Source organism: Mandrillus leucophaeus, unplaced genomic scaffold (assembly GCF_000951045.1).
Source record: "Mandrillus leucophaeus isolate KB7577 unplaced genomic scaffold, Mleu.le_1.0 Scaffold915, whole genome shotgun sequence".
In the NCBI taxonomy this organism is placed as follows: Eukaryota; Metazoa; Chordata; class Mammalia; order Primates; family Cercopithecidae; genus Mandrillus; species Mandrillus leucophaeus.
Window position 1 is genome coordinate 679,529 of NW_012109975.1, and position 13,758 is coordinate 693,286.

General features: G+C 39.2%; 1 protein-coding gene across 4 annotated transcripts in view; it reads left to right on the forward strand.

The window, feature by feature from the left end:
* Positions 1-13,758, forward strand: part of NEK10 (NIMA-related kinase 10) — a 281,170-nt gene that overhangs the window by 210,227 nt on the left and 57,185 nt on the right. For all 4 annotated transcript variants that reach the window (XM_011969857.1, XM_011969858.1, XM_011969860.1 and 1 more), the window contains 3 exons: positions 6,474-6,657; positions 6,754-6,840; positions 9,796-9,850. In XM_011969857.1, coding sequence (XP_011825247.1) covers positions 6,474-6,657; positions 6,754-6,840; positions 9,796-9,850 — 326 coding nt within the window. The remainder of the gene's footprint in view (positions 1-6,473; positions 6,658-6,753; positions 6,841-9,795; positions 9,851-13,758) is intronic.

The window sequence follows — 13,758 nt, forward strand, 5'->3', positions numbered from 1 at the left end:
GGCGTGGTGGCGGGCGCCTGTAGTCCCAGCTACTTGGGAGGCTGAGGCAGGAGAATGGCGTGAACCTGGGAGGCGGAGCTTGCAGTGAGCGGAGATGGCGCCACTGCACTCCAGCCTGGGCGACAGAGTGAGACTCCGTTTCAAAAATAAATAAATAAATAAAAGAGATTGCAGTGGGCCAAGCAAAAGACAATGAAGACAACGTTGACTCTTTTTCTTGACTTTTAATTCTTTTCTCTACTGGCAATTAATCAGTTTGAAATTTTGACAACGTGCAAAATGTGCAGTTTAACAAGAACTAGACCTTTTCTTACGTAGCGGTTAAAAATGAAACAGTCAATGAGTTTCTAATTTGTGCATTTCATTCCTGTTGATAACCACTAATGTCCATACTCTTTAATTCCTTAAGCATTGGTAAATTTCAATGGCATTTTTTCTTTTTTGAGAAACAAAACATTGCTTAAAACCCACCCACTTGATCGCTCTCTGTATATTGTTTCTCCTCTTACCCTTCCCCTTCCCCTTCCCTTTCCCCTTCCCCTTCCCTTCCCTTCCCTTCTTTCTTTCTTTTCTTTTCTTTTTTTCTTTTTTTTTTGAGACACAGTCTCACTGTGTCACCCAGGATGGAGTAATCTTGGCTCACTGCAACCTCCACCTCCCAGGTTCAAGCAGTTCTCCTGCTTCAGCCTCCTGAATAGCTGAGATTACAGGCACCCACCACCATGCCTGTCTAATTTTTATATTTTTAGTAGAGACTGGTTTCACCATTTGGCCAGGCTGGTCTCAAACTCCTGACCTCAAATAATCGGTCCACTTTTGGCCTCCCAAAGTGCTGGGATTACAGGCATGAGCCACCATGCCTGGCCCATTGTTTCTTTCTTTTTTTCTTTTTTCTTTTTGTGAGAAGGAGTCTCACTCTGTCGCCCAGGCTGGAGTGCAGTGGCACCATCTCAGCTCACTGCAAGCTCCACCTCCCGGGTTCACGCCCTTCTCCTGCCTCAGTCTCCCGAATAGCTGGGACTACAGGCGCCTGCCACCACGCCCGGCTAATTTTTTTGTGTTTTTAGTAGAGATGGGGTTTCACCGTGTTAGCCAGGATAGTCTCAATCTCCTGACCTCGTGATCCACCCGCCTCGGCCTCCCGAAGTTCAAGATTGTAGGCGTGATGAGCCACTGCGCCTGGCCTTTTTTTTTTTTTCTTCTTGAGACACAGTCTTGCTCAATAAGGCTGGAATGCAGTAGTATGATCTCAGCTCACTGCAACCTCCGCCTTCCAGGTTTAAGCAATTCTCATGCCTCAGCCTCCCGAGTACCTGAGATTACAGGTGCCTGCCACCATGTCTGGCACATTTTTGCATTTTTAGTAGAGACCAGGTTTCACCTTGTTGGCCAGACTGGTCTCAAACTCCTAACCTCAAATAATCTGTCTGCCTCAGCCTCCTGAAGTGCTAGGGTTACAAGTGTGAACCACCACTCCCAGCCCCCATTGTTTCTTTTAAATGTTAAGTAGAATTACCTGATTCTGGCCTCGTTTGTAATGCTTTTGAATATATTCGTATATACATTTAGTTCTATTGGCATGTCAGTCTGCCGTCTTGGAAAAACATGGTGGTCAGTATTGTTGTGATGGACCAGATCTTCTGTATTCTTAACATACGATAATTTCAGATTATGACATTGCTTTTCTTCTCCTCTTTGTTAGTATTATTCCTTGTAGAAAACCTGTATTTGAGTTAAAAGTGATAGAAAATCCTTTCATTTCTGATATGGTACTAGGTTAGTTATGGGAAAACAGTGAAACATTTTTAGCCATAATAAATTTGATACTGGATTTTTAGAATGAATTGTAATGACCAATTTATTCCCTAATTTATTTAATTAATTAATTTAATTCCCTAATTCATTAATATGTAATAGTGCTTTTAAGAAGTTCTAATTAAGATAGTATCATAATAATGAGATAATTATGTCATGACAGTAACATTTTTAGCTTTGTATAAATATTTAAGAAGTCCAAAATAAATAAGATCCAACCTAAAAAGAATATTTTCTTTATTATATAATCCATATAAGTCAGTTATTTTTAGGGTCCCAAAACACCAGTTTTTCTGGTTTAACTATTGCTCTCTTAACTGTATATGGAGAATGGGGGAAGGGAAATTCTTCAAGATTCCTTGATGAAAATAGACGATGTTATCATCCAAACCATTTTGGGAAAGCTGGACACAGTGCTGTGCCTCTATATTTCCAGCTACTCCGAAGACCCAGGCAGGATGATCCCTTAAACCCAGAAGTTCGAGACCAGCCTGGGCAACATAATGAGACCTTATTTCTAAAAAATAAACAAAACTAACTTTCAGGATCAAAGATTGAAAGATTTCCCTCTACCACTGAGTTGGGAGTGGAGACCAGGCTTATTTTATCAGCCCACCTCTCTGATGTGGCAAAGCCAAGTCTTCCGTAGGGAGGCCTGGAGAAAAGGTTCCTATCTCACCACTAAAGTGAACATTTCACTCAGCTGTGGTCTAGTCCACAAGGTTCCTTAATCATCTGACCACACTGGCTGATTTTTAAAAATATACCTTAAAATGTAGGCACTGAGTTTATTTATAATAGTATGCAGTCAATGGCCTGTCTCCTAGTTTGAATTTTCTTTGTGCAATCATCCATGAAAAGCATAGAAGGCGGTGTGCCACTGATAAAAGATCACCTCAGCTGGATGAATTTCAAGCACCTGGTAGCACTAAATGGAGATATTTAAGGGTACAGTTTATTAACAAAACTGGGTAAAAATATACCTAATAGAATATGAACATTTCAGAACACAAAGAAATAGTGCATTTTTTAGTTCTAAAGTAAAGCATCTATAGGATGTAACTGGTGTTATCCTTTACATTTATTTCTTGATTTTCTTTCTCTCTCTCCTTCTAAAACTAACATTCTGGCAATTTTAAAAATTGCACTGATTTTAATAAAATAGATGCCCTTAATTTTCCTACTGTAGCAGTTAATTTGGGTAATGTCAGTCTGTTACTGTTCGAATTGCTATTCCACTGAAAATGTATTATGATCTGCTGCACACATAAAAATATTACATTATAATGCGCAAAATCGAGCTAAACATAATTGTGCCTATACTAGCGTGGTGACAGGAAGCATCTTCTGTAATGGTGCTGATTTCCATATCAGTGATAATTTTATTGTCTGATTTGCATTGTATTCTCCTTGCTGCCGTATTGATATCCAGAATGTGTCTATCCATTCCCAGGACAGATGCATGCAGATGCCAAAAATATCTAGTTAACTCCCTCTCCTACTCCTTGAAAAATCTTAGTAATTAGAAAGTGAAAAAGATGATAGCAGCCAAATTCTGTCCCCAAAAGCTTTATCTTTTTTCTTGCCTAAATCCCTTTAATAGCTTAATGTACTTGCTGGATGTGTCTTCCAAGGACAACTTAATGGCTCAACTATTTATTGAGCCTTTGCAATGTGTAAGGCATTGTGCAAAGCACTAAAGGATGTAAAAGGGACTAAAGTGCCCCTAGTTCTTCAAGGAACAATTTTATAAAGAGATGGATACTCAAATACTCACAATGAAAAACTCCAGAAATCACAGTAGGGAAAATGTGTGGCATATGGTTTATGGCAAGGTCAAAAATTATATCAATTTTTTTGAAGAAAAAACTGCTGCAAGGGATTGTTATAGAAAAATAATTTATTTTTATTTTTATTTTTTTTGAGATGGAGTCTTTATCTGTCACCCAGGCGGGAGTGCAGTGGCACAATCTCCGCTCACTGCAAGCTCCGCCTCCTGGGTTCACTCCATTCTCCTGCTTCAGCCTCCCGAGTAGCTGGGACTACAGGTGCCCACCACCATGCCCAGCTAGTTTTTTTTGTATTTTTTAGTGGAGACAGGGTTTCACCATGTTACCCAGGATAGTCTTGATCTCCTGACCTCGTGATCTGTCTGCCTGGGCCTCCCAAAGTACTGGGATTACAAGCGTGAGCGACCACGCCCTGTCTAGAAATACAAATTTTAAATCAAAACTATCCATTCTATATTATCATATTTTTATGCATACAGAGTCTGAAAAAGCATCTCTCTCAGATTGTAAATTTCCCTTTATCAGAATTTATGCAAACAGTCTATTACCCATGGATGCAATTTTGGCAGTTACAAGTGACTATTGATTTATGACCCGACTGGTTCTTGGGTTTTGGTTGCAAGTCCAGCCTCCTTAAGTCTCGAATTGCCTTTTTCAGCGGGGACTCCAGCTTCTCCTGACTCTTCATATGTTCAAAGAAAAATGTTTTCCTCTGATGTTTTATCCATGACTGTTCTTAAGAGAAATGAAGCCTTTGTTAAAGTTTTGCTAGTTTTAGAGATATTTGAATTCCAGTGTCTTAATTGCATCGATAGAATAAAAACTTTTCTCAATTCAAAAATTCTCCTTCATCTTTTTTAGCCTTGGTAACATTGACATATCTTGGGTGTAAAGCCCTTAAAAGGTTGCAGATGCCCGTTGTGGTCTTCAGGATAGGGTAGAAGATGATTTACTTCAAATAAAAAAGGTCATAAAAAGGAAAAGGCCTTGAATTGGGTTTTTATTTCTATGCAAATTTCTAATGACTTCAGTGGAGGATAGTTAGAGGAAGAAGGGTTTTGTGGTTTGGGACCAAGAAAAGAGGAAGGCATGGAAGAAGTTGAGTTGGTTTTGCAATAAAGTTTTGAGCCTTAGAAAGAGCTCCTGGATTTGGTATCAGGGGTTGAGTGTGGCAGAGCTGAGGCTGGCCTTAAAGGCCCCATACTAGCCTTAGGCATTGGAAAAATTTCTGAGTAGCACGTATCTTTTGCCGGAGAGTGGCCAAAGCATTTCCCATCTCAGGTTGTAAGTTAGCCAACCAGGGTGGACCTCAGAAGCAGAAATTAGCACCTCAAAGTCATAAAACCACATTTGAACATTTGATGTACTAATTATGGAAAATCAAAGTTAAAATACTCCTTCACCTACAAATTAACTTCAAGAAAACAAGGAGCTTGGTGAAACTTTGAAGAATCACTGAAAAGAATCTCAGGGAAAAGAAAGTTTAAACAGCAATTGATCAGACAGTTTGCAATGCACAAATGTTTTTAATATTTTTTAAATCTTTTCATCTTACCTACAGAACATAAACATATGAAAGCTTTTAGAGGTTTACTTCTGACTCTAGTTATCCCTAAGAACTTAGGTTTACTTCATCTGCAAATTCTATTATTACGGAGTTTTTAGAAACCTGTGCCTTGAAGCTGTGTCATTTTAACTGTAGGAAAAAAATAAAAAGCACATACATCTGAAATAAAATAAGTCTGTCTCTCAAGTGGGCATCATTGGGGCCTTTTAGTCAAGAAGTGCTAGGTAATTTGCGAGTAAATCATCTTGTACGCAATTCATAGAGGGAATTCTTTCCCCTTCAATAAATGCACCTTTTTCTTTCTTCTCACACTCTCTGCCTGTTATCCTTTCCTCCGTCATGGTCTTTCTTTGTCTTTTTGTCTACCTGTTCTGTAGCTTTGCTTTGTCAGCACTGTTTAGCCCCACAGCCTAAGAAGGCTCTTCACACTTGCTGCAAATAGTCCCACACAATGAACGTCTTAGGTTTTAGAGTTGCTTGGGTAAAGAAACAAGTGGTATTTTTTACTGATTCATAGTCATTCCTTCCACACGGTCTTTTTGTTAGAAAAACGAAAACTTCCAGCATTAGTGGCATTAATTAATTAATTTATTTTTATTGACCCTTGAGACATAATTTTTGCATTTTCTAATACTATTCTTGAGGGAAATGTGGAACTACACAACCAGATTGATGACTTTGTAGTGCTATCATAATGGAAATGCATCCATCTGTTTTGGAGGATTCAGGAGGATACTGTGGCTGGTTCTACAGGGAGTGTTCAAGCCAGGCAGTAGTGTAGAGTCCCAAGTGGTTTGTAAGTTCTGTTCTCTGTAGCCCTTCTTTTTTTGGAAGACCTTGCCTCTCACTCTCCATGGCCTGGCTTTGTCTGCTACTAATTTTCCTGAAGTTTGGAAGAGAATAAGCCTTGCTTATTTGCTATGGTACTGGGAGGATTTGATAGCAAATATTTTTGAAAAAACTTAAAGGAGAGAAATTTTTCCTAAATTGATATAGTCTATTTCTTAGAAGTAAATTTCCTCCCCCCACAACCCGCACTGGGTTGTATGGGCCTTTTCTACTGAGCCCTCTTGCCACCTCCCTCCTTTTTGATCCAATGTAGCTTATAGACTTGCATCTTTCTGTATTTATGGACTGAACAGATTGTGAAAGAGATGTGTAGGTGGAACTACTGATGCTTCTTCTGCATCAAACATTTATATCGATATTTGAAGCAGTTAATATATGTTCTAACAAGATTTAGGTCCTATAGAAGGAAGGATGGAGAAAGAGGCTATGAAAACCTGAATTTCTCTTTCCAGGAGACCTTTGAGAAGGCAAGCTTGAGTAGCAGCAGCAGTGGGGCAGCCAGCCTGAAAAGTGAACTTTCAGAAAGTGCAGACCTGCCCCCTGAAGGCTTCCAGGCCTCCTATGGTAAAGACGAAGACAGGGCCTGTGACGAAATCCTGTCAGATGATAACTTCAACCTGGAAAATACTGAGAAAGGTACTGCTAGTGGCAGTGTGTAAGCATGAATGCATTCTGAACTCCTTCCTGTTTCAAGACTCATGTGCATTTTTATTGTTTTTAATTCATGTGCAGATATATATTCAGAGCTAGATGATGAATTGGACATTTCGGATAACTCCAGCAGCTCCAGTTCAAGCCCTCTGAAAGAATCTACATTCAGTAAGCTTTCTTTTATCAGTTTGCCATTTGTGGGATTCCAGAAGACAGTGATTTGGAAATCATACTTGAGTCAAGCAAATATCACCATATACGTAACCCAGTGGTTTGTTTTTCAGGTGCAATGTTAATTAGGACAGATGTGTCTGTCTCTCTGACAGAGCCCAAAGGTTAGCCAGCACAGTGGGTTTATATTTTCTCAGCTGTCAAATGAATAGTTTTATTATTTCTACCAGCAAATACAGGTTCTAACTAGGGGGTCAAAATATCTCGGAGACAGCCAAATAACCACGGGAGTAATGGACATGACCTTTTATGAGCCTGTTGGTTAGAGGAATTCAAAGTCTGTAGAAGAAATTGATCTTGGTATAGACTAATTTTTGTACATATATATATTTTACATATATATATGCAGTACACATATATATTTTACATATATAGTACATATATATTGTACATAAATATATTTTATTTATATAAATCTAAAGGCCTGTGTTACATTTAAAACAATAAAACAAAGGAAATGTTTTTAGAGTTATAAAAAGTATGACATATAAATTCAGTTTATAATGTTAATCTTGACTCTTAATTTAAAACAGTAAAGAAAGTAGTCATACTGGGATATGGGAAAGAAAAGGAAAAGGTATATTTAGATAAATTTTAAAGATTATAAAGAGAGATAGAATCAAACATACTCAACAAACCTGAAACTGAAAAGAGAAGTTAAAATGGAAAATGAAGATAAACAATTTTTTTTGAAAAGAGTAAGTTGAGACCGGGCGCGGTGGCTCACGCCTGTAATCCCAGCACTTTGGGAGGCTGAGGCGGGTGGATCACAAGGTCAGGAGATCGAGACCATCCTGGCTAACATGGTGAAACACTGTCCCTACTGAAAATAGAAAAATGAGCCAGGTGTGATGGTGGGCACCTGTAGTCCCAGCTACTTGGGAGGCCGAGGCAGGAGAATGGCGTGAACCCGGGAGCCGGAGCTTGCAGTGAGCCGAGATGAGATGGCACCACTGCACTCCAGCCTGGGTGACAGAGAAAGACTCCATCTCAAAAAAAAAAAAAAAAGAAAAAAAAAAAAAAGAAAGAGTAACTTGATAAAATATTAAAAGCTGTAGGTAGAAATATTCTGAAATAAATTAAGTGAAAATAATTCTCTCTCCTCAGTGACTATACTATGAAAATCTCATAAAAGAACATTTAAAATAGCCTCTCTAAGGATCAAAGTAGAACCCTAAGGATTTAGCTACATTCTTTGTCCTTTCCAAACTTAATTGGTCCATTGAAATCATGACTAGATGTTCCAGATTTTCTGGGACAACCCCAGTTTTCAATATTCTGTCCTATTTTCTCTGTAAATCCCTGCCTTCTAGGTGTATTAATTTGCGATTGGGAAAACATGAAGCTCATATGGGAAAAATATTTATGCATATGAACATATATAACAAATTCCAGAAGAAATTTATTACTGACTGTTTTGAGATAAGTTCAGTGTTCTATATACCTGGCAGCAATGGTGGGAGGGTTAGTGGGGAGGTAGGAAAGAGGTGCTTGACCCTTAAATTTGCATGTGGTAACTTGGCTAGGATGGTTATGACATTTTATTGCATGACATTTTATTGTGTTTTGTTAGATATTAATAACAGGGTTGTTTTTGTTTGTTTAGACATTTGCTTTAGAAAAAAAGCCCTTAAACCTGACAAATAAATGACAATTTGTAACATATTTTAGCTCATATTTTCATAATCAAAGACAATTTTTACAGTATGTACAATTGCTCAGGTAGCAGAGATTCAGCATTGTTTTTTGTTGATATTGTGGTTTTCCATGAATAAAGCTGTGTTTGTTTCTTGAATGTTGTTTGACTGCTTTCATGCTACAGTGGCAGCAGAATTCAGTTGTGACAGATATAGTATGGCTTGCAAAGCCTAGAATATTTCCTACCTGCCATTTACAGAGAAAAGTTTGACCTTAGAACAACATGAGAGGGTTTATAGACAAACCATTCATGGAATATATATGTTCTTTATTATTTTGAATTTTATAAAAAACTTATTTAAATTTTTTTGGTATATAATATTTGTTCCTATTTATGGATACTTGTGATATTTTGATATTTGCATACAATCTGTAGTCATCAAATTACACATTGTGTGGGTAATTCAGATATTGATCACCTCAAACATTTATCATTTATTTGTGTTGGAAACATTTCAAATGTCCCCTTCTAGCTATTAAATATTCAATAAATTATTGTTAAACATTTTCTTTATCCATTCATCTGCTGATGGGTACTTAGTTTGATTTCGTATCCTGGCTGTTGTGAGTAGTGCTGCAATGAACACGAGAGTGGAGATACCTTTTTGATATTCTAACTTCCCTTCTTTTGGATATATACCGGTAATGGGATTGCTGGATCATATAGAAGTTCTATTTTTAGTTTTTTCAAGAGAATCTTTATTTATTTATTTATTTATTTATTTATTTATTTGATATGGAGTCTCGCGCTGTCACCAGGCTGGAGTGCAGTGGTGCAACTCGCTCACTGCAACCTCCGCCTCCTTGGTTCAAGCAATTCTCCTGCGTTAGCCTCCTGAGTAGCTGGGACTACAGGCACGCTCCACCACACCCAGCTAATTTTTGTACTTTTTAATAGAGACAGGGTTTCACCATGTTGGCCAAGATGGTTTCGCTCTCTTGACCTCATGATTCACCCACCTCGGCTTCCCAGAGTGCTGGGATTACAGGTGTGAGCCACCACGCCTGGCCGAGAACCTTTATACTGTTTTCCATAATGGCTACACTAATTTACAGTCCCACCAACAGTGTATGAGTTCCTCTTTCTCTGCATCTTCACCAGCATTTGTTGTTCAGCATTATTTTATTAAAACTTAGAAAACAAAAGATTTGCAGAAGAAATAATGTAAACTTATTTCTATTTTCTTGTCTCAGACATTTTAAAGAGAAGTTTTAGTGCTTCAGGAGGAGAAAGACAATCCCAAACAAGGTAGGTACAAATTGAGCTCCTAGAAATATTTTTTGATTTTGCAGAGCTGAGTTATTGATGGCTGAATTGAAACCTGATAGCCAGAAGTTTCCATGTGCCTGTGGAAATAGAAGGAATTAGAGCTCACTTGCCCAGAACCATTTATAGTTCACCAAGTAGCATACTGAAACAGGTGCTGATCTTGGACTTGGGTCTTAGTCTAGCTCTGCCTTTTTCTAGCTTCGTGACCTTGAGCAAATGAGTTAGCCTCTTTGAGCTCAAGGGTGGGCCAGCGGGGTAGGGCAGCTGTGCTCCATGAGGTCATGTGGAGCCCTAGTCTTATATCTTGTTCTTCCATATCCCCAGGGTATAGATTTCATATTTTTGACCAATATGACTTACGAGACCACATCCTACCTCCAAGCCAGCAAGAAGAAGAAAGGGGAAGTAGAGGCACCCCTCTTTCTTTTAAGGATATGACCCAGATGTTATGCTCATCACTTCTGTTCACATACCATTGGCCAGAACTTCCTCATATGACCACAGCTAGTTGCAAGGGAAGGTGGAATATGTTTGGGAGATTATCTTTTAAAAGCAAAGTAAAATTGTTATTTTAGGACAGCTCGCTGTGTCAGTGGCAGTTGTTTCTTAGAGTAGGGACTGAAACAAAACTATTAGATTGAGCCTTCTGCAAGTTCTCCTGACCTTCATGGGAGCCCCTTCACTGGCACTGGGTGACATCAGAGGGAGCAGAAACTTGATTGCAATGTTCCAGAGACAGACATAGGAGGCATTTAAGAAGTTGAGAAAATGAGCTGGGAGAGTGAGCGGGTGGGGAATGTTTGATGGAAAAGGACCTCTTAGAATCAGAATGAACTCAGGGCATTTGGGACAGAGGAAGGAGGAGAGATTAGAGAGGAAAAGAGATAACTGACAGTGTACAGTTGCAGCATAGACCACAGCCAGAGGAGTGGGCCTGGAGAAGATGAGTGGCAACTCCTTCTTTGTGTCTGAAGAAAGGGAGGTGAAGATAAAATTAAGCTAGAGAAATAGAGAAAGGGAGATTAAGGAAGAATATACTTTATGGTTTCTGTATATTATTATTATTAAGATAAAATCTTGTTCTGTCGCCCAGGCTGGAGTGCAGTGGCATGATCTCAGCTCACTGCAACCTCTGCCTTCTGGGTTCAAGTGATTCTCCTGCCTCCGCCTCTTGAGTAGCTGAGATTACAGGTGCCTGTCACCATGCCTGGCTAATTTTTGTATTTTTAGGAGAGATGGGGTTTCACCATGTTGGCCAGGCTGCTCTCGAACTCCTGACCTCAGGTGATCCACCCACCTTAGACTCCCAAAGTGCTGGGATTACAGGCATTTGCCACTGTGCCCAGCCGGTTTCTATGTATTAGATGATATTCTAGGACACAGATGAGAGGACTGTCTAGATTTGAGGAGTATATTCAGTTAGGAGCAGCCAATGTTGAGATAAGAACTGAGCAGAGAATGGAGGAAGGACTGCCAGACTGCTCTGAGGCTGGGGCATCTGCTGAGGTTAGGCCACATATAAGTGGTGATGCCAGACAGGGGTCTTCAGAGCTGCGGGATGATTCCCACTCAGGAGGTGGCAGCATCTGTGTGATAAACCACTAAGGCGGGAATGTGCTATAGCAGGCATGGCTTTTTGCATACAAGCAAAGGAGCCTGACTCTAGCTAACTTATGTGACCGGGGTTTCTTTAGAAGGCATTATGGGGCTTGTGTAATTTAGACTCTGGAGGATCAAGCTTGGGAAGGCATATGAGCCAGTTCAGTCCCTGAAGTCTATAAAGGAGACATTTTTGGGAGGCTTGTAAGGGCAGGAGAACTCTGGGATAAATGAACTCCCAGCTTGTTTATTCCATTCTCATGTCACCTTTCTTAGGATTCAAAATCCTGAGAGAGAGAGAGAGCCAGATTGAGCTGGCTGGGATCAGGCGCCTGTTTACTGCCTTGAGGAGCGCCGAGATCCTTGACTAGTCCATCAGGGGTGCTTGCTGAAGGGAGCCGGTGTTAGTGCTGGGCAGCCTCAATGGAACCATCTGGATCTATCTCTGGGTTTGAGGGTGCTGGGAATCGCATAATGTAAATGAAGTTCAGAAGAACCTGCTCAGCAAATTCCTGGAGGATTCAGTTAGGTGACAAAGGAAGGTTCCTATAGACAAATCCTTTTCTTGTTTAGCCAAAGGTGTATCACTGATACATTTATCGTCTTCAAATGAAGACCAGGAGGAGTTAGGATGGAGCCTTTTAATTTCCTAACTTTTTCCCAGTGTTTCTGGGAATAAAAACCCAAGAAAAACTTATCGATAAGGGGTGTGATCTGTCAGAAAGATATTCGAGAAAAACCTGTAAGACCTCATGGCATTCTTTACTGGGCCAAAGTGCAAAGGAGTCATGGTCAGAAGTAATGGGGAGGGCAGGGGAAAGAAAAGTAGTCCAAAATGCCAAAGAGAACCACAATGCGTGTTTGTGGGGACTGGAGATTTGAGTTAGAAGATCTTCCAAAGGATCTTTAGGGCTTGCTAGTACCCAATATTCCCCACTTACTGACTTTCTATCACTAACAAAGCAAATATTTTAGTTCAAAAGTAAATTATGACATATGGTGTACTCCCAGTTAAGTGAATTTTATATTAAAATGAAAATTTCCAATCAGATGAATGTAGGTATCTTGGCCCTGTCAAAAATAATTCTACTCTTTCTTTGAAAGGATCCATGGAAAATTGTCTTATTTGCACAAATTGGTTGATGTCCACCCCTTCAAAAACAAACAAAAACCCAATATGGTCTATATCTTTTAGAGCTTGAGATGGTTTTTAAAAAGTTAGTCGTTAACTAAATACTTGAAAACAAATTGGGTAAGCTAGAATCAGCAGAAAGGCAAAGTTTAATCTGAAGATCATTGAAACAGGGATATAGAACAAGCTTTAACCTGGGGTTATGACCAAGTCAACAGATGGATATGGAAAGTGGCCCATACATTGAAGTTGATGTTTTGGAAAGTATGTTCCAAGGTGAACGGGACCTGACCTAAAGCAACATTTGCAAAATTGTGCCATGAAATGTGGTAATACGGTGTGACATGCTACCAGGGAACACAGGTTTGTTTAAGACAAGCTCTCTTCCTTCAGGGAGCTCACAGTGAAATGGAAAGACAAGGGCAGACTTCAGAAGAAAATAAATGATAAAAGACAGCCTTTGATTTATGCCAAATAAGAGGAGAGAAAATTAATAACTTTTGACTCCCTCCCAGGTAATCCCTGGGGCTTCTCTGAATTAAAAGGAGACAGTACCAAAATGTATTTATAATTCTTTAAAGAACATTAAATAAAGCTAAAGTTATTTGCAATCTAATTTGTTTAGGATTTTTCTGGGTTTCTTAGTTTATTAATGTGAAATGTAAACCCATCCTGCAAAATATTTAGAAGCTAAATAAGAAGTTTGAATATAAAAGGAGATAGCAAAGCTACATAATATAATAAAAATAAATTGAAAATCCAGCCTGTAGAGGGTTTTCTTTTTTTTTTTTTTTTTCCTATTCTGTGCCATGTATAAAATGGTATAACAATTGCAAGGAGACTCTGGGCAGCTCTCCCACTTGGGGACCCTTACTGGCTCTTTAAAAAGGCCCAATGAGAGAAGTCACAGGGAAGGACATATGTGTTCTGACCACAGCCTCCAAAATATAGAAGTCAGATGTGGCCCTGGCTAAATATTAATGGTACTAAGAGAAAGCTTAAGCATAAATTCTTAACTTTGGTCAGATATCAGATATCAGGAGCCAGATTTAAACCAATTGCCTGCTGAATAACTAACATAACTCCCTAATAACTTAGGATATGCTTTTGGGCAAATGATCCAGACAAATGGATAAAACATGAGCAAATGGAACTA